This window comes from Panthera tigris, chromosome E1, assembly GCF_018350195.1.
Source record: "Panthera tigris isolate Pti1 chromosome E1, P.tigris_Pti1_mat1.1, whole genome shotgun sequence".
In the NCBI taxonomy this organism is placed as follows: Eukaryota; Metazoa; Chordata; class Mammalia; order Carnivora; family Felidae; genus Panthera; species Panthera tigris.
The window spans coordinates 59,560,841-59,587,357 of record NC_056673.1 but is presented as its reverse complement, the minus strand read 5'-3'; the positions used below and the strand labels follow the sequence as shown (position 1 = coordinate 59,587,357).

The window sequence follows — 26,517 nt, the reverse complement described above, 5'->3', positions numbered from 1 at the left end:
TGTGCCCACCTGCTGGTCAGGGTGCCCTGGCCGCTGGCCTTGGGCTGGCCGGGGGGACAAGCTGTCTGTCCGTGGGAGCCGGGCCGGGAGCAGGGGAGCCTGGGTCCCACCTCTGGACTCCGCCGAGGCCTCCCCTGTGCTGAGGCCGGTGTGGGAGCCCGGCAGCAGGATGGTTCTGGGGACACCGTCTTGGGGACTTGGGGAGTCCTCGTCGGGGTCTGGCTCCGGGGAGGGTCCCACAGGCTTCATGCTCTGCCATGTTAAAATTCTTAATGATTTTGAACAAGGGGCTGCGGGGCCGCCTGTGGTCCCCAGCGGGTGCGGGGGCTCCGACCCCCCCGAGTAGGAGGACCCAGGGCCTTCAGTGGCTCTTGCTTGGCCTCAGGCCGGGCGGGTGGGTTGTTTGTCGGATGTCCGTCCCACTCACGCCGATGGCACTGTTCCGCCGGTGACCTGGTGTGGACGGCCATTGCCTTCTGTCCCGACTTCCCTATGACAGCTTTGTTGAGATAGAATTCACATTCCAAGGGACTCACCCCGCCCCTGGCTTTTTCTTTAATTTCTGAGAGGGGGAGGGGAGGGGGGGACAGAGGCTCTAAGCAGGCTCCACGCGGATAGCAGCGAACCCGATGGACGCGGGGCTCGAACTCAGGAACTGCGCGATCATGACCTGAGCTGGTCACATGCTCAACCGACTGAGCCGCCCAGGCGCCCCGGACTCACCTCCGTGAAGCGCGTACTCCGGTGGTGTTTACTGCACTCACGGAGTCGTGCAACCATCTGAGCGGCGGGGTTAGGAACGCTGGTGTCCCCATGCTGACCGCCAGGCCCTCCCCACTCCCTGCCCCCCACCGGCACCGCGTGTGCCTCCAGGGGCTGGCCTCACGTGCACATTTCGCGTCCACAAGTCGCGCAGCTCGGGGTCTCCCTTGTCCCCCCCCGATACGCTCATCAGGGCCCTGCTGGGAGAGCGGCTGGAGCCGCTCGGGGTGGGGGCAGCCGCAGTGGATGTCGCGGGCCGCCCAGCGCGTGGTGGCCGCCAACCCGGGGCGCCCCGCGGCAGCCTTACTTGCCTTTTCCCGCCACTTGGTGCCTTCGAGGCCTTTCCGGGGCCTTGTTGCCCGTTTGCACGTCTCTTCTGTGAACGCCCGTTACAGCCTTTCCCTCATCGGTCGGGCGTGGTGTGGACGCGTCCTGGGCCAAGCTCCTGGCCAGACACAGGTGTCGTGGCGCTTGCGCTTCTGAACGGGCTGTGCACCCCCGAAGAGGCAGCTTCTAGCGCCCGCGGATGATCCGCCCAAAGGAACGATCTTGCTCAGATCAAAGCCGCGTAGCCTTGGAAGAGGCTGTCCTGGTCCTCGGTGGGGCCTGGGCTCCTTCTGCTAGGCCCATGGGCGCATTCCTGCTCGTGGCCGAGGCTTCCCCTGGCCTGGGCGACGTCCCTGCCTTCCTCCTTCCCTAGCCGGCCTCACCCCAACTCTGCCCTGCATGGGGTCCAGGCAGAAACTTGGAGGCGAGGATGGCAGGAGATCTGGGGCTGGGGCGAGCCTGAGCCTGGTGGGCCCTTGGCCTCTACCAAGCTGCTGTCCCCCAGCAGCCCCCACCCCGCCGGGCTCAAGAGAAAGCACTCATCTATCCAGCTCCGGCCCCTCGGGGCGGCCTCGTGCCGGGCGTGTGTCAGAACGGGGTCCCCAGGTGAACAGGACAGTCGGGCCTGCTTTCCCGGGGTGTCACCCACAGGCCCCCAGGGGGAGTGCGGGCCTTGGACGTGCTGCATGTCTCAGGAGGACAGGAGGACGAGGCCGGGGACCAAGTGGGAGGAGCATTTGTGCAGAGGGGACCGTGTGTCAGCCAGAGGGGAGCATAGAGGCAGGCCGCGGCACCCGTGTTAGCGGTCCTCACCCAGACCCCCAGGCCCCCTCCTCAGGACCAGCTGTGAGAGTGCACCCGTGGTGCAGGAGGGGGCTCTGATGTGGGTGGTGGCCAGGCCTGGGCTTTCTCATGTGTCACTGGACAGTGTGCAGATTGCAGAACTTCCTTCCGTCCCTGTGTTTGTGACAAGCTGGCCTGATGTGGGGCGGAGCTGGCCGGCTGCTCATCTGGCCCTGGGGTTCGGTCCTGGGGCGGAACCTGGAGGGAGCCCCCAGGGGTGTGCCCCCCCCAAACCGCCCGTGTGCGCTCCAGAGCACGCGCGTGATGGCGGGGAGTGCGTGTGTGTGCAGGTGTGAGCGTGCGAGTGTGTGTGCACGTATCAGGGAGCAGGCACGTGCGCGTGCATGTGAGGGCCTAGAGGTGTGCGTGGGTGTGCGTGGGTGTGCGTGGGTGGGAGACTGAACACATGAAAGCATGTGAGCGTGGGAGCAAATGTGTACGTACTTGAGTGTGTGTATGTGTGTGTGTGTGCACACGTGCGTGTGAGTGCCCGTGTGTGAGGACGTGGGGACCTGTGTGCTGTCCCTCCCCCCTTCTCCGGAAGGAAGGCCCCAGGGCCCCCGCGGAGGTATCCTGCCCCCGGGGAGCTGGAACCCAGGCTTCCCCCTCTTAGGCTCTGGGTGAGGTTCTAGGTTCCGACCCACAGCGACAGCAGGAAGGGGGCTGATACTGGCCACGCCAGCTGCCGGGCCGCCCTCCGTGGATCTGTGGTCGGGGGCTCCGGAAAGAGCCCTCTCGGGTGAGCGGCTGCCGTGACCCCACTTGGCCCCTGGCCACGGCCGCCCGGGCAGGCCGTCTGCACCCGCAGAGCTTTGAGCCGTGACCGCCGGCTCCAGGCCTGTCGCTCTAGGTGGACACTCGCGCTTCTCTCTCTTGGAGGGGGCGTCCCTTCCCCTCGCGGCCCCACCTCTGTCTTTGGGGTGCACGACTGTTCAGATCACCTGCTCACCGTCCAGCCCTGTGTGCACGTCCCCCGCCCCCTGTCCTGCACAGAGCAGGAGACCGGGACTCGGGGGTGAGAGGTTTGGAAGGTTCTGGGGTGGGGGCAGTGGGCCACAGCCTCCCCACCCAGACGCACCTGCGGGGGGCGGAGGCTGGGCAGCTGCGACCCTGCCCAGAGTCGGGTTCTGAGGTGGGGAGGACGTGGTCAGGTCCTTCCCCCCTTAGGCTCTCTTAGGCCCCTCGGGGCCGTGCGTGACGGTTCTGGATGCAGTCCCGGCTCTTGTGGGGTGTCTCCTGCAGGTGTGGCTTTCGTCCCGGGGGGGCCCGCGTGTGTCTCTGGCTGCCACTCCCACCCCGGCAGCCCGCAGCCCCCCTTACAGACAAGTGGGAGCTCTGGTTTCAATCCCCGGTCCGTTCTGTCATCCTTCCCGCCATCTTCTGAAATCTGGGGGAAGAAGGGAGGAAACACACGAGCCTGGGTCCCCCTGGGAGGCGCCCGGCCACATGAGGGCCCAGACCTGGTGGAGGGCGCCCGTGTCCCCGCTCCAGAATTCCGTTCCTCTAGGGAAAACTTCCACGTCTGGGCCCTCAACCTTCGTGGAGAACCTCTGCCCCCTCCACCCCCAGCACTGGCTCTGCTCCCAGGACGGCTGGTGGGGGTGGGGGCCTCTCCTGCCGGCCACCCCCCCCCGCCCCTGGAACCCCAGAATCCTGCTGACTCCCGCCTGCTTCGGCAGGGGGCTGGGAGATGGGGGTGTCAGGGGCAGATGATGGGGTCAGTGGGGCCTCCCTGGGACGTTGGCCCCTGACACCCTGGGCACGCAAACTGCCACCCTTAACACTGTTCACTTGCCTCATCCTGTTAACTCAGCAGAACGCCCTCCTGGCTGTGGTTCCTTCCTGTGCAGGACCCCGTTTGCGTCACCGGGCATGGGGGCAGGGGGACTGGTGCCAGGATGTCCTCAGACGCCCGGCCGAGGCCCCGCCCCGGGCCTGCGGCTGATCCCCGCGCTGGAGTCCCCGTGGGCTGGGCAGCCTGGGCACGCCACGTGAGGAGCCCGGGGCGCACTGGGCTGGGCTGGGGACCCCTCGGCTGCTCCTGCTGGGGAGTGAGCTCTCCGTGGTGCGAGCAGCAGAGGGCATCAGGCCTCGATGGACAGTACTCTCTGTTGTGGACGTGACCCTTGACCTGGCCTCCACGGGCGTCTGAGTGCTCTCCGGACACTTTGAAATCGAGGTGAAGCTCACGTAACGTAAAGGGGACCGTCTGGAAGTGAGCGATGCAGGGTATTTAGTGCCCAGTGTCGTGCACCCACCCCTCTGGTTCCAGAACTTTCTCCTCACCCCGTAACGACACAACGAGCCACCGGCAGCCACTCCCCGTCGCGCGGCCCCTGGCAAACACCCCATGTTTTCTGCTGCTCTGGAGACTCCACACCTGTGGGGCCTCACGACACTTACTTCCCGTTAAAAAATCATGGCATCGGGCGCCTGGGGGGCTCAGCTGGCTGAGCATCTGCCCCTGGCTCAGGTCACGATCTCATGGGTTGAGAGTTCGAGATCCATGTCGGGCTCTGTGCTGTCCCCCTTGCTCTGCCCCTCCCCCACGAGTTCTCTCTCTCTCTCTCTCTCTCTCTCTCCCCCTCAGAATAAAATAAACAAAAAGTAAACAAAAATCATGGCATCTTAGTGGTCAGACTGCTCACTTACCCTTCAGAGCAGATGCCAGGTGGACAGCAGGGGGTGGCCTCTCCAGAGGAGACTGGGGAAACCGAGGCACGTGGCGTCGAGGTTGGAGGGTTGACGGGCCCCGCCCTCGCTCCTTCAGCATGGCACCCGAGTACTGCCTGTGTCTCAGGCCCGCAGGGATGTCCCCTCACGCCAAGCCCGTGGGCAAGTGGGGCTCAGCGTGGATGGCTCAGAGGGGCCATTGGTGGGTGGTGCTTTTGAAGATGGCGCCCGCCTGGGTGAGGAACGGCCTGGAAGCTTCAGACCCCTGAAGGTTGGACAGGGTCCTGGCTGTGCTGGTGGCCGCTGTGTCAGCGGCCTGGCGGCCTGGGCGGGGCTGGGGAGGAGGGTCCAGGCCGGGACAGCCAGGTGGGTGCTGAGAGGGGCAGGTGCGGGAGGGCCGCCCCGGGGCCCAGAACGCGGCTCAGCCCACGTCCCTTCTGTACGATGCCGGCGTGGCCAAAACTCAAGTCCCTGGAGTGAGTCCACGGACTCGAGGACGGAACCAGGGTCGCTGCCCCTTCTCTTGCCTGATGAAGGCCACCTCCACCTTCCTTCTGTGTCCCCATCATTCCCGGGGGAGACCTCACTGACCTCTGGCCACGTGGCTCCCCCAAGTTTGGACAGGGTGTGGGGGGCCGAGCCCAGGACTCGGTGACGCCGGGGCCCTGTTCTGTGTGCTCTGCGGCCGTGGGGGTCTTTCCAGACGGAACGATGGGTTGTGAGTGATAATTACGGGAGATGACACACACTAGATTCTAGAGACCGCGTGCTCAGCAGCGGCCGTATGGAATGTGCCAGCAACGAGCAGGCGGTAAGCGGGTTCTGCCGCCCCAGACGGGCACCGATCACGGTTTGAGAGATTTTCTTCCAGGTGAATTTTTTTTTTTTTTTAACACAACGGTGACTCATTAGGAGCAGTCCTGCCTCTTGCTTTCAACCTTATCGACGTGTGACTGACATAGACTCAACCACGCCCGTTGACGGTTGGCCCTCGGGAGACCTCGCGCGTGGTCTGGGGGGCCCCACGACCCCTTGGCCGCACAGTCACGTGACGGACACTTGCCCGGCGCCCAAACGTGTCCTCGTGTGTCTTCCTTCTTCTGAGTAGCGTCACGTTGAGATTTCCACTTTGAAAACTTCTTCAACTCACTTTCTCTGGCTCCTTTGCAGATACACCGTTTTGTTCAATCCTTCCTCACTGGTGGACTCTTGCGACATTTTTGTTATTCTTAGAACTGTCACCGTAGCGAATGCGTGGGACGTGTGTCTGTCTTCGGAGTCAGCGCTCTCATTCCTCCGTTCATTTATTCAGGACTTGTGCGCCCTCCGGGTTAGTCTCTTGGTTGAAATTCCCAGACAAGGTGGGGGCGCCTGGGTGGCTCAGTCGGTTGAGCGTCTGACTTCAGCTCAGGTCCTGATCTCTCGGTTCGTGAGCTCGAGCCCCGCACGGGGCTCTGTGCTGACAGTGCGGAGCCTGCTTGGGATCTTCTGTCCCCCTCTCTCTGCCCCTCCCACCCAAATAAATCAACATTAAAAAATAAATAAATTCCCAGACAAGGAATCACTTGGCCAACGAGAAGCTCGGTCCCCAAGGAGCTGCACCCACATCTCTGAACCGCTTTCCAGTTGATTCTCCGATTCTCGCACGGGGAGCCTGGCGGCTGGTTCTGGTGCCCTGGCTTCAGCCAGGACGGGGGGTTCTGGGAACTCGCTCAGGCCGGAAGCGGACTTCGTGTTTCGAGTTGCGCCCCTTTGATTACGGACGAGGCTGATCGTTTCCTTGTGGGCTTTGCTTAGTCTGTTTGTGTTGTGGGGTCTTAACGTATTTTTTTTTTTTTTTATTTTCGCTGATGGTGGGCCCTGTAGAGTAATGCTGCCAGTCTTGTGACAGGTATTCTGTAAATCGTTTTTCCTGGTTTGCCATGCGCTTTGAATTTGGGGCTTTTATGGAACATACGTTTTTATGGAGCGAAACCCATTGATATTTTGTGATTCCCTCCATTGCTCTTAGCTTAAACATTCTTTTCCACGAAGAAGCCTGGTGTCTCCCTCTTTTCTTCTCTGGTGCTGTGATTTGACTTCCAGACGTCAGTTTGAAGTTACTGCGGTGTGTGGGGGCGTGGCTCTTCCCCTGCACGGCCCCTCCATCCCGCCATCGCCTGTGTTCTGTGTGGGGTCTTCTGGCCGGCCGGCCTGGCTCCGGGCTGTCCCTTCCGGCCCTGGCTCCCCGCATCGTCCCGCAGCAGCACGTGCGTGCTGGTGACAATCACCACTTTTCCACGTGTCATCAGCCACAGACACACGGCCACCCCCTCTCTCTGCTTGTTGTAGCTTCTGTCACCAGGTTAGAGTTTCATCCCCCTTAGGGTCACAGGACTCGCTGACAGATGACTGGTGGTGGGGGCGGTGATCTAGGTCATGTGACAGTCCCGCCCAGACACCTGTCCCCACCTGATGGCAGAAACAGGTCACATTTTCCTTTTACGGGAAGCCCAGCCCGGCACCTGGTTCTGTTCTGACCTGTGCCTTGCCCTTCTCCCGCCCAGCTCCCGAGAAATGCTCTGTCCCCTTCGCAACCTGGGAGACCTCGGTACACAGCAGGTGCCCCATAAATGTGAGGCACTGCTCCTAAACGTGGCCGTACAGTTTTCCAGAACGCGGTGCCTCCTCTGGGAAAGACCCGGCCGCGTCGGACCGTGGTGCCCGGGCCACCAGGCCATCGAGGAGGCGTCCCGTTCGGGGCAGGGTGGAGGCTGACCCGTGGACGGTGACAGGACCTGGGGTCTCTGCCTCACTTTCTGTGTTGCTTCTGCAGTGGATGGAAGTGTTTTCTTAAATGTAACTGGCGGGGTGCCTGAGTGGCGCATTTGGTTGAGCGTCCGACTCCGGCTCGGGTCACGGTCTCGCGGTTCGTGGGTTCGAGCCCCGCGTCGGGCTCTGGGCTGACAGCTCGGAGCCTGGAGCCTGCTTCGGATTCTGTGTCTCCCTCTGTCTGCCCCTCCGCTGCTTGCACTCTGTCTCTCGCGTTATATCAAAAATAAACAAACATTAAAAAAAATATGTAACTGGCAAAAGACGGTCCAGTGCCATAAACGGCCCCTGCAGGAGGGCATGTGCAGAGGCGGGACCGGGGACAGGGTGGCCGGGATGCTGGCCGGTTCTGGTCGGCAGAGCCAGCGCCCGCGATGACAGGGTGCCTGCTGTGTGCGCGGTAGCTTTTGCTGTCCCTTCTCACGGGTGTGTCCATTTCCTGGACGTATTGGCTTTGACGTCTCGTGTCTCCACGTGAAGGAGCCATACTCTGTGGTCCCTTCAGTGTGGGTTCACGTGCTTACAGCAGGACCTTAATGACAACAGAAAAGCCCCTTTTATGCCCCAACTGTGACCTGCTCAGCCCGCAGGGCACTGAAGGTGGCAGGGAGGGCTCTAGCTGCTGCTTTTAGGAGGCCCCCCTGGGGTTTTCCTCTAGAACCACCCCCGCCCCTACCCACCCCCACCTCCTTCAGCTGCCCCCAGGCTGTAGCCGCCCCTCAAGGGGTTTGGGCCCACGGTTCGACCTGTGCTTCCGGCCACCCCCAGGCCCTGCAGTGTTCCAACCCTGTTTTCAGTGAACTTGCTCCCTGCCCCCAGTTCTGCACACAGAGGGGAGGCTGAGCGTGGAGGCTGAGGGCAGAGGCTGAAGCTGGGCCTCCTGAGGTAGTTGTGCCCCGCAGCAGCCTGTGCAGCCTGCCGGGTGGGTGGCTGTTGGACCACGGTGCCTGCTGTCTTCCTCAAGGACCCAGCGGGCCGGAAGCCCTGCCCCGGGCTGCAGGAGAAGCCAGGAGGGGGAGGTGCAGGATTGCGTGTGCAGGTGGGGGCACCTGGAGAGGAGCGTGCTGGGTGCCCAGTGGGTCCCCATGGCAGGGGAGCGGCCTTGAGGGCTCTGGCTGCTCCCTGGGGGCGCGGGGATCTCCAGCCCCGGGAGGAAACGCCACGGGCCAGCGCCTGTGGGCCGTGCGCTATCAGGTGTTGGAGCCCAGTGCACGACTTTCAACACACACACCCGACTTGGCCTGCAGAGGCCCTGGGAGGGTGTCCGCTTTGGACCCCTGGGGCACCGGGACTCGGCCTGTGGCTGCCCTCCACGCAGGTTTCCTCCTGGTGCAGGCCCGGCCGGTTTCCCCTGCCACGGTGGCCCCGTCCTCCTGGCTCTCTGGCCCTGCCCGGCCCCTGCTCCCTGGGCCCCTCTATCTTCTGTGTGGGTGTGGGGAATGAGCTTGGAGACCCGAGCGGGAGTCCAGGCTGTGCTCACCATCTTTCCAGGCCCTCAGGCTCACACTGCCTCCAGGCAGCCCTCCCAGATGCCACGTTAGCTTGGGTTCCTATGTCGGCACAGAAGGCACGGGGACGGGGCACGTCAGTCGGAGGTCAGCTCTGCCACCCTAGGCAGGCTCCTCACTTTCACGGAGCCTTCATTTCTTCCTGTCCATCGGGGTCAGGCCTGAGGGCCACCTCAGTGACCATTTGGGACCCCCGAGGCCCTGCTGAGACTGGATCTGACCTGAACTGATGGGCTCGGGATGCCAGGTGGGCTGGGCTGGGTGGCGGGTTGGGGGATCGGCCACTGGGGGCTGAGGGGTGGGGATGCTTGGTGTGTGCAGAGGAACTGAGGGCAGAAAACCTCCAGGGGCCAAATCGGGGATGGACAGACAGAGGTCTTTGGGGGAAGGGGGTGCAGTGTGACAGGACAGGAGGGGCAGGCCTGCCGTGCCCGCCTCTGTCTGGGGGACGCCCGGGCTGGCCCTGCCGTGCTGGCCCGTGGACACCAGATGAGCAGAGCCTGGGGGGGGTGGATGGGGGCAGCTCAGAGCCCTGGCTTGGGGGCCACCTGTATGTGTTGGGGGGGGCCACGTGATGCTATCCTGGCACATCAGGTTCCCCATCTGGTGAGGGCTAGCCATGAGGGGGCCCTTGTGGACCAGGTGCTGCAGAACGAGGGGTCACTGCTGTTCCCAGGACAGAAACTGGGCGCTTCAGCAAGAGGGTGACTTGGAAAGGCCAAGCCACATGGGGGGACTCTGCTGCCCCACGGCTGTAGCGCCACCTTCTCAGGGCAGTGGGGTCCCTGTGCCTCAGAGGCCAGACGGGCCTGGCTCATGGCTCTGGCCCCCAGCGGCACAGAGCCTGGCACACGGCTGCCCCCACACCTCTCCCGCACAGTGCGCCCTGAGGGTCCCTCCTCGCCCTTGGGGTCCCGCAGTGTTGGCGGGTGCTGTCCTTGTAGCTTTGGGGGCATGACAGCCCCTGGGGCAGGCTCCGGAGAGGGGAGGTGGGGTGACCAAGGTCTGGAAGAGACGTGGAGGGCAGTTTCCCACAGCCCCGAGACCCTGGCCTCGTGGAGGGGCGTCCGTGAACCCCCACAGCTGGGACCTGGGAAAGGCTCCAGCCGCTTTACCGGCTCCGTGTTCTCTGAGTGAGGCCGCAGCGGCACCCAGTGGCCGTCCGGGGAACTGCAGGCTCCGGGGGGCGGCCGCTCTGCCCTGAGCCCCGCGGCTGTGCCTGTGGGTGGCAGGTCTCAGAGCAAGGGTCAGGGCGGGCTGGGGAGTCAGGGGCTTGGCTGGGCCCTGGGTGCACCTGGAGGGACAGGGTGAGCCCGGGGGGCCGGAGCCTTGGAGGCTGCCCCGTGACCCCCTCTTCCTCGGCAGACGGCGCCCCCCTCAGTGAGCTCTCCTGGTCGTCCTCCCTGGCTGTGGTGGCCGTGTCCTTCTCCGGGCTCTTCACTGTCATTGCCCTCATGCTGGCCTGTCTGTGCTGTAAGAAGGGTGGCATCGGGTTCAAGGTGAGGGCCGGGGGCCCAAGGGGATGCGGACGGGATCCCAAGGGTTGGGCTCTCTTGTGCCCACTCGGCACTGAGCCTCCCTCCCCTGGGGGGCTGCCTACAGGAGGGCCGTGGAGGCCAGCCCACTGTCTCCCCCATTTTGGACCCCCTCTGTGTGGGCATGTCCCAGCTCAGGGCCAGGCCACTCAGTGCCACACATGGGTTGGGCACTCTGGGACAGTGAGGATGGGCCTTGCAAGGGCTCACGGGGGGCTCCTGAGCCGGTTGGGGAGGGGGCTCGCTTCCCCAGACGCCCCTGACTCCCCAGTGGAGGAGGAGGGCTCTTGGCCCAGCGGTCCTCAAGTTCCTGCTCATTCGAACCGACAACAGGAAACCAAAGCCACCCAGACACGCTTTCCCTGCACCAAAACCACCTTGCCAGCCGGACCTGGGGCATCTTCTACCCCACAAGGTGGGGATCGTGTGCCGGAGCCAGAAATCAGGGTGACCGTGCACAGAGGTAGTGGTCGTTGCTACTCACGGAGCCTCAGCTAAATGTATGGCCCCGTCTTCACTACGGCCGCTCCCCAGAGTTAAATTCCCAAGGGTCCTGGGCTGAATTCTGGGGCCCCCTCCTGAGGATGATGACTGAGGGGTACCCCCTGGAGGGCTGTCCCCCCCACCCCGCTATGTCTGGTTGCAGCTCTGAGCGGGGAGGACCAGGGGGAGAAGCTGGCAGTTGAGAACCCCAAGCAGAGGCTCCCTGCTGCCCCCCCCACCCCGCCCACATGGGTCGAGTTCCTGCCAACTTAGCAAATAGCGGGCTGGGCTGTGGTCATTCACCCCCTGCCCTGGGCTGGAGGTCGGATTCCTGGGCCTGGCGAGTTGGGGAGGGGAGGGGCCGTCCTGTGGCACCCATCAGTGTCCACACCAAGTGGCCCACACCCCGTTTTAGAGAAATAGCGCCCCCCCCCTGGTATGGCATGTCACGGAGTGGGGGCCCGCAGGAGCTGCCCACCTGCCTGGTGAGGACGAGGAACTTGCCTGTTACAGAGGCCACCCTTCCAGGCCCCTCAGTGCCTCCGTGGCAGGGCTGTGGCTCCTTGCACCCTGCCCTGGCTAGACGGTCTCCCTGACCTGCGGGCACCCAGCATCTGGGCCAGGCAGGATCCTGGGGCCAGAGCCGTGAGGTCATGGGGGGTGGGGGGCGGGGGAGCCTTGTATAGGTCAGCCCCTCCTCAGGGTACTGTGAGAACAAGGCCCCAAACAAGTGCCAGCCTCGGCCCCTCCTACCCTTGCCCTCCTCACCTCCTGGAGAACATGGTGCCCAGAACATTCCAGCCCCAGTACGTGTTGGTGGGAGGGCCTGCCTACACCGGGGGCTCCTGCCTGGTCTCTGGGGGCCCAGGGCTGGGCACCCCCGTGGAGCTTGCTGGGAGAAGGGGCCGGGCAGCGATGCTCACACTGTCCTACTTGATTGCCCGCTGTGCCGGAACCATCCAGCGGGCTGTCGGGCAGCACCATCAGGTATGGGCTGGGCCAGGCCCCGGTGGGGTGTGTGGGCCTACAGCTGCAGTATCTCAGGGCCCCGAGGGTGGTCTTGAGGGCCCTGGGCAGGGGGGTCGTCGCAGGCACCAGCCCCTTCCCCCTGCCCCCAATGTTCTGTCCTCTCTGGGCCAGGACAGGGGCTGGCCCACAGGGACACCAGCAGGGGGTCTCCAGTCACCCCTGGAAGCTGAGAACACAGAGACCAGGGGAAAGGAGGGTCCTGGGGTCACGCAGCACTGAGGGAGAAACCTAGGCCCCCTGGCTCCGAGTCCAGCTGCCTGTCCATATGGGTGGGGCCCTCCAGGCCTCAGTTTCCTCACCTGGGCAGTCCGGTTGTGGGCTCCAGGGAGGAGAGCTGCTATTGTTTCAGTAGGAGTTGTTTTGCATCAGGCTCTGGATTTCTGAGACTTTGGCTCTCCTCTGGAATGTGCTCTGGACCTGGGGGGAGGGGTCTTCCCCACAGAGAGGTGCAGCAGCGGCATTTCAAAATAGCAGCCAGCCAGGTGGGGCCCAGCCCCGGGCTGCCCAGGCCAGGCTCTTAAGGAGCCCTGGGAGCGGGTAAAGGCCCACCTGGGTCAAGGTCCAGGGGGACGGCTGAGGAAGGTGGCAGGGTGCCTGGCCTGGGGGTGGAGGTGGGGGTGGGCTCCCTGCTCTGGGCACTCAGGAAGGCTCTTTGTCTGGAAGGGGTAGGGGCACTTAGATGCCCCTCCACTGGGGCGGGGGGGGGGTGGTGAGTTCCCCCCCCATCCCCGTCCTGTCCCCACTCTCCAGCCCTAACCTTGAGGTTGAGTTCACAGGCTGGGCGGGGCTCGGGCTGCAGTGGGGAGGGGTGGCAGACAGAGGAGGGGGTGCTGACTGGATGGGCAGGGGCAGCTGGCCTGGGCCTCTCGGTCTCCTGTCTTTGGCCCCACTGCCACCCCCGCTGGTCGCTGGTCGCTGGTCGGGGTGGACCGGGCTGGGCCAGGCGCTGCTGCCCTGGGGCTCATGGCCCCCCAGGCTTGAGACTCTGGCCTTGGGAGGCTGGTTTTCCTCACAACCAGCCAACCAACCAACACAAACAGCAGCCCTCTGGCCCTCTGGGCAGTTGGTGTCCCTGGTCCCCTGGAGGGGGAGGGGCTCGGAGGGCCGCGTGTCCTCTGCCCTGAGGAGCGAGAGGAGGGGTACAAGGGGCAGCCGGCAGGTGCCCCAACTCTAGGTCAGGCCCCCCAGCCTGCTCCACCCCCAGGTCCAGAAGAGGTGACAGCTCGGTCCTTTTTGAGCCTGTCCTGTGCCCTGTGACCGTCCCCTCCCCTGCCCTGCCCTCGTCCCCGGAGTCCTGGCGCTCCCCGCGAGCCTGGCACCCACCTACCGCTGCAGGAGTTTGAGAATGCCGAGGGGGAAGAGTACGCAGCAGGCTTCTCGGCACAGGGCTCCCCTGCCTCGGGGGCTCCGAACGGGCCAGACGTGTATGTCCTGCCACTCACCGAGGTCTCCCTGCCCATGGCCAAGCAGCCGGGGCGCTCAGGTGAGTGAGCCCCCCAGTAGGCCCAGCTGGTGTGCAGAAGGTGCGACTCGGGCCTCAGCAGCCGGTGTTCCCCCCCCGGGCGGGGGTGGCAAAGGGCTGGCGTGTGCCCCCTTCTGCTGGGACCGGGGGCGCCACGGGCAGGCCTGGGTCAGCCTGCCCGCCAGCTCCCCCACCTGGGGGCTGCTGTGCGAAGGGGTGGCCACAGGGGCGAGGGACCTGTTGCCCTGGTCCTGGGATGGGCTGCCCGTGTGCAGGGAGGAGGGGCTCCTCTGCTGTCCCTGGACGCTTGACCCCAGACCACCCCCTCAGCTCCGGCTGGCCACGCGGGCACATGGGCCCCATTGTGCCCAGTGGGTGGGGCCCACCCACTCGGGGAGGAGGGGCTCTTTGGGGCTCCCTCTGTGGGCGGGGCTGTGAATGGGCCTTTTACTCAGGCCTTGGGGGTGGGGCAGGTGCAGGCAGGGGCCTCCTCCCATAGTAGCTGGGCTTTGAACCTGCCTGCTGGAGGCCGTCCCTGTGGAAGCCCCCAGGTGTGTCTGGAGCCTGGGGTGGGAGACGGTCCCTGGCTTCATTCGGTTCCATGGCAGCCTGATCTCAAGTCGTCTCCCTGGAGCCTCCTAGGCAAGGCCGGTGCCCACCCCAGCTCCTCCAGGGGCACCTTGGGAAGGCTGTCAGGCCCCGGGGTGGGGGTGGGGGGGGGAAGGGGACAGCCTGTTGCTGTGGTCATGAGCTGGCCCACCCCACCCGCTCTGTTCCACACCTTCCCAGGCCCGTGACCCTGAAGCCCAGACTTCATCAAGGGCTGCGGGCCCCCAAGGCACTGGTCTGGGTCCTCAGCCCGAGGGCCCAGGGTTCCATGGGTATCACCACCCCCACCCCCCGAGCCGGAGTCAGGCAGGAGACAGGGCCTGGGGCTCCAAGGCATGTGCACATCTGTTGACTGGCCCGAATCAACACCCCATAAAACCCTGAAGGTAGACACACCCTGCTGTAGGAGGCCCCCCCGACCTTCCTGGGTGACCGTGGGGCCCTCTGAGCCTGTGCTGACCCTGGACACTGTAACTGGTGGGGGAGCCAAGGGTCATCCCAGGGGACACTCCCTTCCCCCCCATGCCTGGGCCTGTCACCTGCAAGCCCCCCGCCAGGCTGGCCCTGTCACCTGCAAGCAGTGTCGGGGACCTTGAAGAATCTTTGAGACTTGGCTTCTCCCACCCCTCAGGGGACCGTCCCTGAGGGTGGGGGGCCGGGGCGTAGGAGCGAGCGGCCGCCGCCGGCTTTCTCCATTTCTGTAGCTCACGTGTAGTTCTGTAGGGTTCCCTGTCCCTGGGGACGGGAGAGACGTCAGGTGATGCCGGGGTCAAGGGCTAAAACCCTGAGTAACAGGTATCACCTGGACCTGGAGAATGTGGAGGAGCCCGCAGGCTGGGGCCCGGGAGCCCCGAGACTCGGGGCCCGTGCAACCCCCACCCTCAGTTCTGCTCAGCATCAAGGTCAATATTCCCCGGGAGCAGCCCCCCACCCCCGAGGCTCTCCTGGCATCCCAGGCCCAGCCCTGTCCCCTGGGCCCTCAGGACAGCTGGCGTGGGAGCAGAATTCGGGGAATCCCTTGGGGCGCAGGGCACGAGTGGGTTCAGCAGCCCTGGCCCTTCCTCTGGGGCCCCCACTGACCCTTCCTCCCTACTGACCTCACCCAGCACAGCCTGTAGGAGAATGGGCCCTGTGTGCTCCGTACAGGGCTGTGCCAAGCAGACCCCAACAAAGGAGCCTTTGGTGTGCCTGGTGCTGGAATGCCAGCCTGTGGCAGGGGTGAGGGGACGGGCTGCTCCGGGGCCCTCCTCCCCACGGGCTGGGCCCCGGCCACACTGCCTGCCTGGCATTGCCTGTGCGCCCGTCCTGGCTCCAGGCCCTGCTGTCTTCAGCCTGGCTCGTCCCGGTGGCCTAGGGGCACAGCCTTTGCAGACCCAGGAGAAAGATGCCCGGACGTGACTTGGAGGTCTGCAGCTCCCCTGGGAGGCAGGCACCCTGTTCTTGGTGGCGGCCCCCGGCTGCAGCCCCGGCTCTGGGGGTCTCAGGGCAGCTCCCCAGAAAAGGCCAAGTGGACAACCCCTGAAGGGGCCGCCGGGTGAGGGAAGATCGGGGCAGTGACAGCCTGAGCTGGGGTCCCTGAGCCCCCACCCCCACCCCCACCCTGTTATAGTGCAGCTGCTCAAGTCCACAGACCTGGGCCGTCACAGCCTCTTGTACCTGGAGGAGGTTGGCCACGGCTGGTTCGGGAAGGTGAGTTGCTGACCCTGGGGTGGGGTGGGGGAGAGGGGCTGACCCCGTGGGCCCCTCTCTCCCCTGGCAGGCAGAGGGGCAGGGTGGAGGCCTGCTTCTCCTGGGAGCCACCCCAGCCCTGGGGTCCCCTCCCGGGGGGGGGGGGGAGCCCTGCTGTCAGATGCCGGGAGGTACTTCTGAGAGGCGGGGGTGGGGGGGCAGCGTCTCAGTCCTGGCTTCTCCCTGATCCCCAGCCCGGGTGGGGCAGCAACAGGTCCCTCTTCCTCCCTGCAGACCCCCAGAGAGCTGAGGACAGCTGGGGGGCTTGGGGTGACCACCAAGAGCAAGTGTTTCAGCTGGGAGGGTCCACCCAGGAGGGGCCCAGAAGCCCTTTTGCAGATGAGCGTAACGAGGCTTCCGGGCTCGGGTTCAAGGGGAGAGAGGAAGAGCAGGGACTGGAGGCGGAGCCCGGGGGGCCGCGGTGACGCCCGCCCCCACAGGTGTTCCTGGGGGAGGTGAACTCGGGCATCAGCAGCACCCAGGTGGTGGTGAAGGAGTTGAAGGCCAGCGCCAGCGTGCAGGAGCAGACGCAGTTCCTGGAGGAGGCTCAGCCCTACAGGTGGGCGGCCCCCGGGGCCGGCTGGGGCGGGGAGGTGGGGGGCTGGGGGCGCGGGGCGCCGGGCCCCCGTGGACAAAGCCGAGCTCTGTGCTGTCCCTGCTCCTCCCCCACCCCTGCAGAGCCAGCCCCCTTCCCCGCCCGCCCGCCCCCTCCTGCCCTGAGTTCGAGTCAGGGGGGCAGCCTGTTGGCTCCCGCAGGGCCCTGCAGCACAGCAATCTGCTTCAGTGCCTGGCGCAGTGCGCGGAGGTGACCCCCTACCTGCTGGTGATGGAGTTCTGCCCCATGGTGAGTCCCCGCTGCCTGGCCCTCCAGCCCCTCCGCCCCGAGCGTCTGTCCAGGATGTTTAGGAGGGCTCAGCCTCCCCACAGAGGAGCCTTTGCTGAGCTGGGGACCCCTCCTCACCCTCCCGTATGTTCCCCCGGAGGTGGGCTCTCCGGGGCAGAGGCACCTGCAGGGGGGAGGGGGGCTCCAGGTCACTAGGAGGGTGGCTGCTGGGTCTGGGGCGGGCCCAGCCGCCTGTCCTGCTGAGTTGAGCCAGTTTCCCGAGTCCCGCTTACCTCACCGGCGTGTCCTCCTGCACGATGCCCCCAGGGCCCCTTCCCCCCCAGACAGCTCTGCACCTGCTCTGAGCGGCCCTCGGCAGACATGGGTCCCTGCAGCGTGCAGGCCCCCACTGTCTGGTTTCTGGACCCCTGGCGGTGGCCGTGACCCCCCGGGGCTCCCCCAGCACGGCTGGGCCCTCCTCAGGGATTTGCCAGCTGACCCTCCGGTCGCCTGCCCTGTGTTCCCACCCGGCTGGGCGTCACTGCTCAGATGGCCTGTGTGCCGCTTGCCAGCAGTGAGGTGGCGAGCCTATGGGCCCTGATAGTCTGCACACGGGACGTGGTCCTCCCGGCCCCGCAGGGTTGCCTGGGTCTGCAGGGACAGTGGGGAAAGCGCCCTCTGACTGTGGGGTTGTCCTACTGAGAGCCGGCCACTAGGGGGCGGGTTTGGTGGCTCCTCTGGGTAGCTGCACCCCCACGTAGTCCGCAGGCCCCGGGCGGGAGGGGCTGGGCGGAGGGCTGGGCGGTGACAGTGCTGCCCCTCTCGGCAGGGGGACCTCAAGGGCTACCTGCGAAGCTGCCGGCTGGCGGAGTCCATGGCGCCCGATCCCCTGACCCTGCAGCGCATGGCCTGCGAGGTGGCCTGTGGCGTCCTGCACCTGCATCGCAACAACTATGTGCACAGGTGAGGGGGTGCGGGGCTGGCGGCTCTCCGGGGGGTCCCCCTGAGCTCTCTGTGCGGCTCTGCCCCTGCCTCGGGGCTTGTGTGAGGGTTAGCTGGCTTTATTTATTCAGCCTCTAGGGACCATTGTGCCAAGGAATCTGGTTAAAGAAAAACCACCAGAGAGGGTGTGGGGAGGTGGATGCTTGCTTCTGCAGGGGGGCCGGCTGGCCTGGGCAGCACCCGGGGGGGCCCAAGGCCCATCCTCTGTCTCCAGGGGGTCAGAGCCACCACACTGGCCCTGCTGGCCTCTGTCTCCCTTAGACCCCGGCGGGGGGGGGGGGGGATGGCTCTGTCCTGCTTCCCTCCCTGGCCCTGGAAGTCGGAGGGGTGGACCAGGGTGCCCAGCGTAGGAGGATGTGCCCAGAAGAAGTGGTAACAGTCAAGCGGCAACCCCCAGCCCCGGACTCTGCCCGGGCCGTCCTCCCCAACAATGTCCCGGTGCTCCCGGACTCCGCACGGGCCGCCCTCCCCTACAATGTGCTGGTGCTCCCGGACTCTGCCCAGGCCGTCCTCCCCAACAATATCCTGGTGCTGAGTGATGACACATACAACTCCAGCATCAGTGATTTTGTTGAAGAGGGCAGCTGCCAGCCTCCTGACCTGCCCGCCGGGCCCACCCAGCCCCAGGCCCCCGCACACCCGACGGGCGCAGGCCTGTCTGTGGCCCTGGTGGACGTGCGCTGGCCCCATGCTTGCCCCAGTGCCTTGTGCCCCCAGACCCCCTGTGGCCACCCAGCGGGCAGGGCAGAAGCCCGCAGCCCAAGGCCACCCGGTGGGGGTACCGACGGGGCCGCAGGCGGTCACTCCCTGCACCCACCTTGCCCTGGGCCGGAAACGGTGCCCAGCCCTGTGCGAGCAGGGCAGGGGCAGGATCCCCTGGGACACTCGGGACCTCCGTTTCCCTGCCGCTGCCCGCCTCCTGGGGAGCTGAGGGTGAGGGCGTAGCGGGCGGGAAGGAAGCCTGCAGCGGCCCTGGCTGGCTCGTGCCCGGGACGGGTCAGCAGACGTTGAGCCGCTGGGGTCAGGAGAGGGGTCCGGTAACGGTGGGGCAGTGCCTTCACGAGGGCCCTGTGGCCCGCCCCGGCCCTTTCTGGGCCTCGCTTTCCTCGTCTGCATTGTAACATTCGAGGCCCTGTCCACGTGGACGCCCCGGGGAGCCCCGTGCTGGGTGAGGGACCCGGGGCTCGGGGCAGCGGGTGGATGGGCCGCCTCTCAGACGCCCCTTCCCACCGGCTCGCGGCGATGCCCTTGGCCACGAGCGGGTCGGCCCCTCAGCGCCCCGAGCGCCCCCAGCCCGGCGCTGCCGCTGACCCCCGCCCTCCTGCCCTCCCGCCCTCCAGTGACCTGGCCCTCAGGAACTGCCTGCTCGCGGCCGACCTGACGGTGAAGATCGGCGACTACGGCCTGTCCCACGGCAAATACAGAGTAAGCGGGCGGGGCCGCGCGGGGGGCGGGGGTGGGGGGGTCAGGGCCGGCCGCCCAGCACCCTGGGGTGACCCTGGGCCCCGCGCCTGCAGGAAGACTACTTTGTGACTGCCGACCAGCTGTGGGTGCCGCTGCGCTGGATCGCGCCCGAGCTGGTGGACGAGGTGCACTGCAACCTGCTGGTGGTGGACCAGACCAAGGCCAGCAACGTGTGGTGAGCGGGGGTCCCGGGGGCGCGGCCGGGGCGTGCCCCCCCCGCACTCAGTGCCCGCCCTCGTCCTGTCCCCCGCCATCACAGCTCACGGCTGCCAGGCCAGGGCCCAGGGCCCGCAGGCTCCAGCGGGTCGAGTCCTCTCCCGCCCCGCGCTGGAGGGGGTGAGGGCCAGGACAGCCACACGTGCGGTGACGTGCTTCTCTGTCCCACTTCGTCACCCTGTAGGAGGTGGGGCTGCTGGGCCACCCGTCGCTTCCCGGTGCCAGTGGCCCACGGCCCCGCCTCACCCCAGGCCCCGCTGACGCCCACGGACCTCAGGGTTAGAGCCAGCGTGCAGGCTGGAAGGCCCGCTGGGAGCAGCAGCGGGTGCCGAGTGCCCTCCGTGGAGGGGCCGGTGATCTCCCACGACCGCCGTGTGGAGGCACCGCCCATCCTCAGCACCTGCACCAAGTGGGGCACAGACTCAGTCCTGCAGCCTCCAGATGCTCCTCTGTGGGGATCCCTGTGCCTGACCAGCCCCTCCCCCAACCCCCACTCCCCGGGCCTGCCTGTCCTCCCTCTGCTCCTGGCGAGCCCTCGGAGCCTGGATCCACAGACCCACCCTCCCTCCTGAGCACCCCTGAGTCGCTTAACTGCAGCCCATCAGCCACCCCGTTCCATCACTGATCTCCCCAACCTGCCTACCCTGCCGCACGCTGACTGGGGTCTCTTAGACGGTTCTGGGCCGGGCCCCCTGACTTCTTCGTTGCCAGATTTGTTCTGTTCCTCACGTTCCCGGTCTCCCGGGACGGCCTGGGGCCCCAAGGAGCTGGGAGAAGTATACCAGAAGGAACCCAGTCGCCTTCTCAGAGCCCTGCCTGTCCCCCGGGCCCACTCCTGCCGGGCTGGGGAGCACCTAGACGCGCCCCTCCCTCGTTCTAGCCCCCAGTGGCACCCAAGGGCTGGGAGCTTCTCCAGGCCCCCACCCCCACCCCCGGAACAGTGTCTGGCCTTCACCGCAGCAAGGGAACGAGCACGCAAAGGAATAGACTTGAGTTTGTGGAAAGACCAGTGTGGTTTTTATTTGCCCAGGTGCCCTGGACACAGGCTTGGGCCTGGCCGGGTGGCACGTCCTGCCAGTTAACTGAAGGAAAGTGCTGTCCTTTGGGAGGGGCGTCCCTAGGACACTGGGGTGGTGAGAGGAGCTGCCCCGCGGTGCCCACGGCTCTGAGATCCCACGCAGCCTTGCCGTGGCCAGCCACGCCGGCCCCCTCTGATGGCCCTTGCCCCCGCAGGTCCCTGGGCGTGACCATCTGGGAGCTCTTTGAGCTGGGCGCACAGCCCTACCCCCACCACTCCGACCGGCAGGTGCTGGCCTACGCAGTCCGGGAGCAGCAGCTGAAGCTCCCCAAGCCCCAGCTGCAGCTGACGCTGTCTGACCGCTGGTGAGGACCCCGGGACGCCAGGCTGGGCAGTGTCCCCAGTAGGAAGGTCAAGACCACGGAGGGTGCTCTGAGTGTGAGCGCCTCGGTTTCCAGCCCCCGCTGGCTCTCCCCTCCAGGCCCCATCCTGAGCCCACAGAGAAAGGAGCCTTTTCAACCAAAACTCAAACTCACCTGCAGCCGGGGCGGGGGGGGTGGGTGGGGGTGGTGCACTCACGGAAAAGTGCTTCGGCCCCCAAACCTCTGGGCCCACCTTGGGAGAGCTGGGGCTCCTGTAATGAGCTTGGAAGTTCTCTTCAACGTCCTTGGAGAACTCTGAGTATGAGGAGAGGCCCCCAGACTTTCGCGCGGAGGGCCGATCTGCTCTTCTGCGGGGAAGTGGGGTCCTGGCAGGGCGGTGCCCCGGGTGCGGGGTGGGCAGGGACCCCTGGGCAGGGGCTGAGCCCCAGGCCTCCCTGCCCGCAGGTACGAGGTGATGCAGTTCTGCTGGCTGCAGCCTGAACAGCGGCCCACGGCCGAGGAGGTGCACCTGCTGCTGTCCTACCTCTGTGCCAAGGGCGCCACCGAGGCGGAGGAAGAATTTGAGCGGCGCTGGCGCTCGCTGCGGCCGGGCGGGGGTGGCGCAGGCCCTGGGCTGGCAGGCCTGGCTCTGGGGGGCGCGGGCGAGCTGGCCTCCGCCTCGTCCTTCCCGCTGCTGGAGCAGTTCGCAGGCGACGGCTTCCACGCGGACGGGGACGACGTGCTGACGGTGACCGAGACGAGTCGCGGCCTCAACTTCGAGTACAAGTGGGAAGCGGGCCGCGGCGCCGAGGCCTTCCCACCCCCCGGGGCTGCAGCGAGCCCTAGCCGTGCCGCTTGCCCGCAGGAGCTGTGTGCCGCTGACGGTGCGCCCCCGGGCGTGGTGCCTGTGCTCAGCGCGCACAGCCCCTCGGTGGGCAGCGAGTACTTCATCCGGCTGGAGGAGCCGACGCCCGCCGCCGGCCACGACCCTGACTGCGCCGGCTGCACCCTCAGCCCCCATGCCGTGGACCTGCTCCCCGATGGTGGTGACCAGGACGATGACTCGGAGGGCAGCGCGGCCACCTCGTCGGCCATGGAGCCCCTGCTGGGCCATGTGCCGCCCCCCGAGGGGTCCTGGGGCCGCTGTGACTACTACCTGCATGGGAGCTGTGCCCGGGACCCGTCCTGTCCTCTGAGCTCGCCTTCACCCGGGACCCTCGTGCCGGCGGGGCCCAGGGAGGAGGACGCCGACTGGGGCACAGCTGCCTTCTGCCCACCCTTCTTGGAGGACCCAGTGGGCACGTCCCCCTCGGGCAGGGAGGAGATGGGGGCCACCGAGGCCTGCAGGGCCGCCCAGCCCAGACACTGGAGCTCCAACGTGTCCGCCAACAACAACAGTGGCAGCCGAGCACCAGGCTCCTGGGACCCGGGACACGTGGCTGGCTGCGTGGGCTGCTGCCCTGGCCCAGAGCACACCTTACGGGCTGCCCCTGAGCTAGGCGGTCCCCTGGCCCTAGAGGACCCCACAGAGCCTCTCCTTGGGTCAAAGGGGGCCTCCTCTGGCCAGGAGCTAGGCCGCTGCTTTGGCCTTCCACATCTGTGTCCTGCTGAGGGCCTGGCACCGGCCATCTGCCTGGTGACATCCTCCCGGACACAGGCGGCCATTAGCCAGGCTAACAGCCCCCAGACGGAGCCCAGGCTTGCTGAGGAAGCTGAGGGCTCTGCCAGACCTCAGCTACCCCTTCCCTCTGTCCCAGCCCCATCCCAAGAGGGAGCCCTGCTTCCTGCCGAGGCGGCCAGTGCCCTCGACACCCTGCCCGCCTTGCCCACGCCTGCTGGCAGCTGGGAGACTGCCACTGAGGCAGCCCAGACCCCAGACAGCTACAGGGTTTCCCCTGAGCCGGGGGCGCCAGTCAGTGAGGAAGAGGACATGACAGAGGCCACTTCTGGTGTCTTCGCTGATTTGTCCAGCGATGGTCCACTGGCCGAGAAGCCGGACGTGACTCTGGCCTTCCGCTCTTTGCAGAAGCAGGCGGGGACCCCCGACTCTGGGGACTCCCTGGATATCCCACCTTCAGCCGGTGATGGTGGTGGCCGCGAGGCCTTCAGCCCATCAGGTATCGGCACTCCCGGCGGGCAGCCCCGAGCCCTGGACAGTGGCTATGACACAGAGAACTACGAGTCCCCTGAGTTTGTGCTCAAGGAGGCACACGAGCCATGTGAGCCCGAGGCCTGTGGGGAGCTGGTCTCCGAGGAGGAGAGCCCTGGGCCCGAGACTCAGCTCTCCACCTCTCTTGGTGGCCTTGGCCAGAAGAACCCCTACCGTGACTCAGCCTACTTTTCGGACCTGGATACAGAGCCTGACTGCACTTCGGGCCCCCAGGAGAAGGGAGGAGGTGACTTGACCTCTAGACTAGAGCTGGACCTGGAGAGCTCTGGGCTGCGGGCCGCACAGCCCTCCCCTGAGTCTGGTGTGGCTGGGGGGACGCGAGGCACTGGTCCCAGAGAGGTGCTGCCGCTGCTGCCTGAGGACTTTTCTCCAGGGCCAAGTACATGCCCGGAGGGCCCCAGACCGGACCCTCCCTGGCCCCAGGGCCCTGCCCAAGGGCCTCCAGTGCCCAGCCCCGGGGGTTCCAAGATTTTCCTGCTGACCCCGGTCCCGCTGAGCTCAGAGAGCCACCTCCCTGAGCTCCAGGAGGCCCCAGTACTGCCGTCCGGACCCGCCCAGCAGGAACGGACAGGGAGCCCGGGTGCCCCCAGGACCCCACTCTGTCTGGCCCTGCCGGGACTGCCCGCAGCCCCGGAGGGCCGCTCGGAGGAGGAAGAGGAGGACAGCGAGGAGAGCGATGAGTCGGATGAAGAGCTCCGCTGCTACAGCATCCAGGAGCCCAGCGAGGAGAGCGAGGAGGAGGCGCCTCCCGTGCCCGTGGTGGTGGCCGAGAGCCAGAGCGCGCGCAACCTGCGCAGTCTGCTCAAGATACCCAGCCTGTTGTCGGAGGCCTTCTGCGAGGACCTGGAGCGCAAAAAGAAAGCCGTGTCCTTCTTCGACGACGTCACCGTCTACCTCTTCGACCAGGTGCGCGGCCAGCCCCGGGCTCTGCGCGGGGGTGAGGGTCCCCTCCCTGACCCTCCCCCCCTCCCGCGCGGGACGGGAGGCCGTGGGCGTGGTCGCTGCTGGCGCGGGAGCCACGTGCTGCTCTGCTCCTCCAGGAAAGCCCCACCCGGGAGCTCGGGGAACCCTTCCCTGGAGCCAAGGAGTCACCCCCCGCGTTCCTGGCGGGCGGCCCCCGCTCCCCCAGCGCCCCCGGCCGGCCGCGGCGGGCAGACCGCTCCCCCGACGGCTCCGCGGCGGAAGAGGGTGAGCGGGGCGCTGGGCGCGGCGGGGGCGGGGCCGCCGGGTGGACCGTGACGTCAGGGTGGGTGGGTCTGCGTGACGTCGCGGGTGGGCGGGACCACGCCACGCGAGTGACCGGGCGGCCGGCCTGCAGGTGGAGGGCTCGCGTGGGACGGCGGCTTCCCGCCGACGCCGGCCCCGGAGGCCGCCCGGCCCGCTCCCGCCGCGCCCCCCAAGCAGACCGCACCCGGCCCCTTCTCGCGCTTCACCGTGTCGCCTGCGCCCGCGTCCCGCTTCTCCATTACGCACGTCTCCGACTCGGACGCCGGATCCGTGGGAGGTGAGGCTGCGGCGGGGCTGGCGGGAGGGGGGACACGGAGTCGGGACAGTGGAGAGGGCGGCCGGGAGGTTACCTGCTAGGGGCCGAGGCTCTGGACAAGCTCAGTTTTCAGACGGGGAAACTGAGGCTGGGAGAGGCGGGGTCACGCCCAGGCCTGTCTGTCCTGGCCACCTTGGCCTCGCCTCTCTGCCTTCTGGGGAGATGCAGTGTCCCGCCCCCGGCTGGTCCAGCACCTCTCTGGGTGCCTAGATGGGATGCCACCTGGCCCTTGGGCCTCGCCCTCCTCTCCCTTCTCTGGAGGCACCAGGCTGGACACTGAGCGCCCCCCACTTCGCCCTCTGCCTGACCCTAGTCCCCCAAACCGGCAGCAGCCTCTCGCATCACGACCTTCCCAGCCCCTTCCCTCCCCACCCCCCCACGATGTGCTTCATCCGCTGCCTGCCCCTCTCCCCCTGACCTGGCACATATCAGACCCGATGGCTCTTGTCTGGAGACACAAATGACTGTGTGGCTAACGTGCCCAGCTCACCCCTCCCTCCAGGCTCCATTCCTCGGTCAGCCTCCGACCAGGCGGGCTCGTCCCTGCCAGGTTGACCCCCTCCATGTGCCTGACAAGTTCTTTTGCATTCCTGCCAGCCTTCCCTGAAAGCCCACCCAGGAAATGAGATCTCTCTGTCCCCAGGCAGGCTCCGTCCGTCTGGGGAAGAGCCGGGGCATTTCCTTTGTTGGATGAGCTTTGTTGCGCCTGAGCCCTGGTGAGGTGGTGGAAAGAGAAAGGGTCCGGCTCCCACCTAGATGGATAGGCAGACCCATTGCGGTGAAGGGGCCCGAGGGGGGCAGCCCCAGTGGTCATTGGTCCCTAGGCCAAGGGTGGAGGTCAGGGGGGAGTGCTGGGGCAGGGGACTCTGTCGGCTGTCCCCAGAGGGCAGGGCCCTCTCAGGCATCTCTGTCCCCGCTGTCTCTCCAAACACTCATGTGACACCTGTTTGCCAGGCCCTGTAGCAGGTGCCGGGGGCAGCTGTAAAGAGGCTTGAGGCCCAGGCGGGCACCCTTGGAGCTCCTGCCAGTCCTGCTCCAGGCAGCAGCGAAGATGGTGACCGAGAGTGGAGACCTCGGTGTTGGTGGTCGTCAGCAGCTTCCAGAGCCTCGGTGCCCCATGCAGCGCCCCGGAGCAGGGCGGGACAAGAGGCCTCCTCCGGCCGTGTGCGCCAGTCCTGGGCTGCCCGAGGGGCAGGACTTCTCCTGGACACGGGTTTGTTGATAGCTGCTGAGGATGCCCTCTAGCCTCAGGCCTGAGCAGGTCCCCTCCGTACAGCTGCCCCTCTGCCCTGACTCTGCTAGCGGGCTGCTTGGCTTCTGAGCCCAGGGGACCGGCTCTTGGCCCCGGGGGGGGGGGGGGGTTGGGGTGGGGGGAGGACTTTGCACACCCTGCCCACTAGTTCCTGTGGTGAACGACACAGGCCCGCTGGGACGGCCTTTCTCTGTCCCCTTCTCCCCTTCTGCCTGGTTCTGGGTTTGCAAGAAGAGGACCCTGGGCTTGTGTGTCCCCAGCCACCCTTACCTCAGAGTCTGTGGCTGTATTTCCCTTCGGTGACTCAGCTGGACCCGCACACCCTCCCTCCCTACCTGTCTGGGCCAGCTCCCATCTGAGTCCACGACTGGAGCCTGGGCAGGTGGGGCAAGGCGGGTGGCCCAAAAGATGGGGGCTTCCGGCCACACCTGTTCTAGAGGTGCCCGCGGCTGGCCAGCCTGGCCCGGCAGCCCCCACAATCCGCGTCAGGGGCCCTGCCTGCAGGGGTGGGGGTGCGGGTGGGAGGGAAGTGGGGGGCTGGGCAGCACAGGGAGTATTTTTGTAACTGCTGTTGTCTGAGCAAATGGAAGCGGGGTGATTTTAAGTTATTGTTGCCAAAGAGATGTCAGATTTACTGTTGCTTTGGGGGTGGGGGTGGGGGACTTGTTTTGGGTTTGTGTTTTTTGTTTTCATTAGTCTGAGGCTTCGGATGCTGGTGCCATGATTTCCTTGTTCCTTTTTTGTTTGTTTTTTAAAAGAAATCAAGCTAAGAAAACAAGCCTTCATGCTAAGCGTGTGTTTTCTTTTGGGGTTTGCGCATAAATCCCTGGGCGGGGGTGGGGAGGCCGGGTGGTGCTGGGGTGGGGCCTGGCTGCCAGCTCTGCCTGGGAGGGCACA

At 66.3% G+C, this 26,517-nt stretch overlaps 1 protein-coding gene across 6 annotated transcripts in view; it reads left to right on the top strand.

Moving 5' to 3' along the window:
* Positions 1 to 25,711, top strand: part of AATK (apoptosis associated tyrosine kinase) — a 31,627-nt gene extending 5,916 nt beyond the window's left edge. For 2 of the 6 annotated variants that reach the window (XM_042965858.1, XM_042965860.1), the window contains exons 2-14: positions 10,290 to 10,423; positions 13,307 to 13,454; positions 15,652 to 15,731; positions 16,211 to 16,329; positions 16,449 to 16,614; positions 17,423 to 17,556; positions 18,936 to 19,020; positions 19,113 to 19,234; positions 20,509 to 20,658; positions 21,121 to 23,731; positions 23,866 to 24,013; positions 24,144 to 24,329; positions 25,323 to 25,711. In XM_042965858.1, coding sequence (XP_042821792.1) covers positions 10,290 to 10,423; positions 13,307 to 13,454; positions 15,652 to 15,731; positions 16,211 to 16,329; positions 16,449 to 16,614; positions 17,423 to 17,556; positions 18,936 to 19,020; positions 19,113 to 19,234; positions 20,509 to 20,658; positions 21,121 to 23,731; positions 23,866 to 24,013; positions 24,144 to 24,329; positions 25,323 to 25,363 — 4,124 coding nt within the window. In that variant the 3' untranslated portion in view covers positions 25,364 to 25,711. Of the gene's footprint in view, positions 1 to 10,289; positions 10,424 to 10,792; positions 10,875 to 13,306; positions 13,455 to 15,651; positions 15,732 to 16,210; positions 16,330 to 16,448; positions 16,615 to 17,422; positions 17,557 to 18,935; positions 19,021 to 19,112; positions 19,235 to 20,508; positions 20,659 to 21,120; positions 23,732 to 23,865; positions 24,014 to 24,143; positions 24,330 to 25,322 lie in introns of those variants that run through there. The other 4 variants (XM_042965862.1, XM_042965861.1, XM_042965863.1 and 1 more) reach the window with 3 other exon arrangements.
* The last annotated feature ends 806 nt before the right edge of the window (positions 25,712 to 26,517 follow it).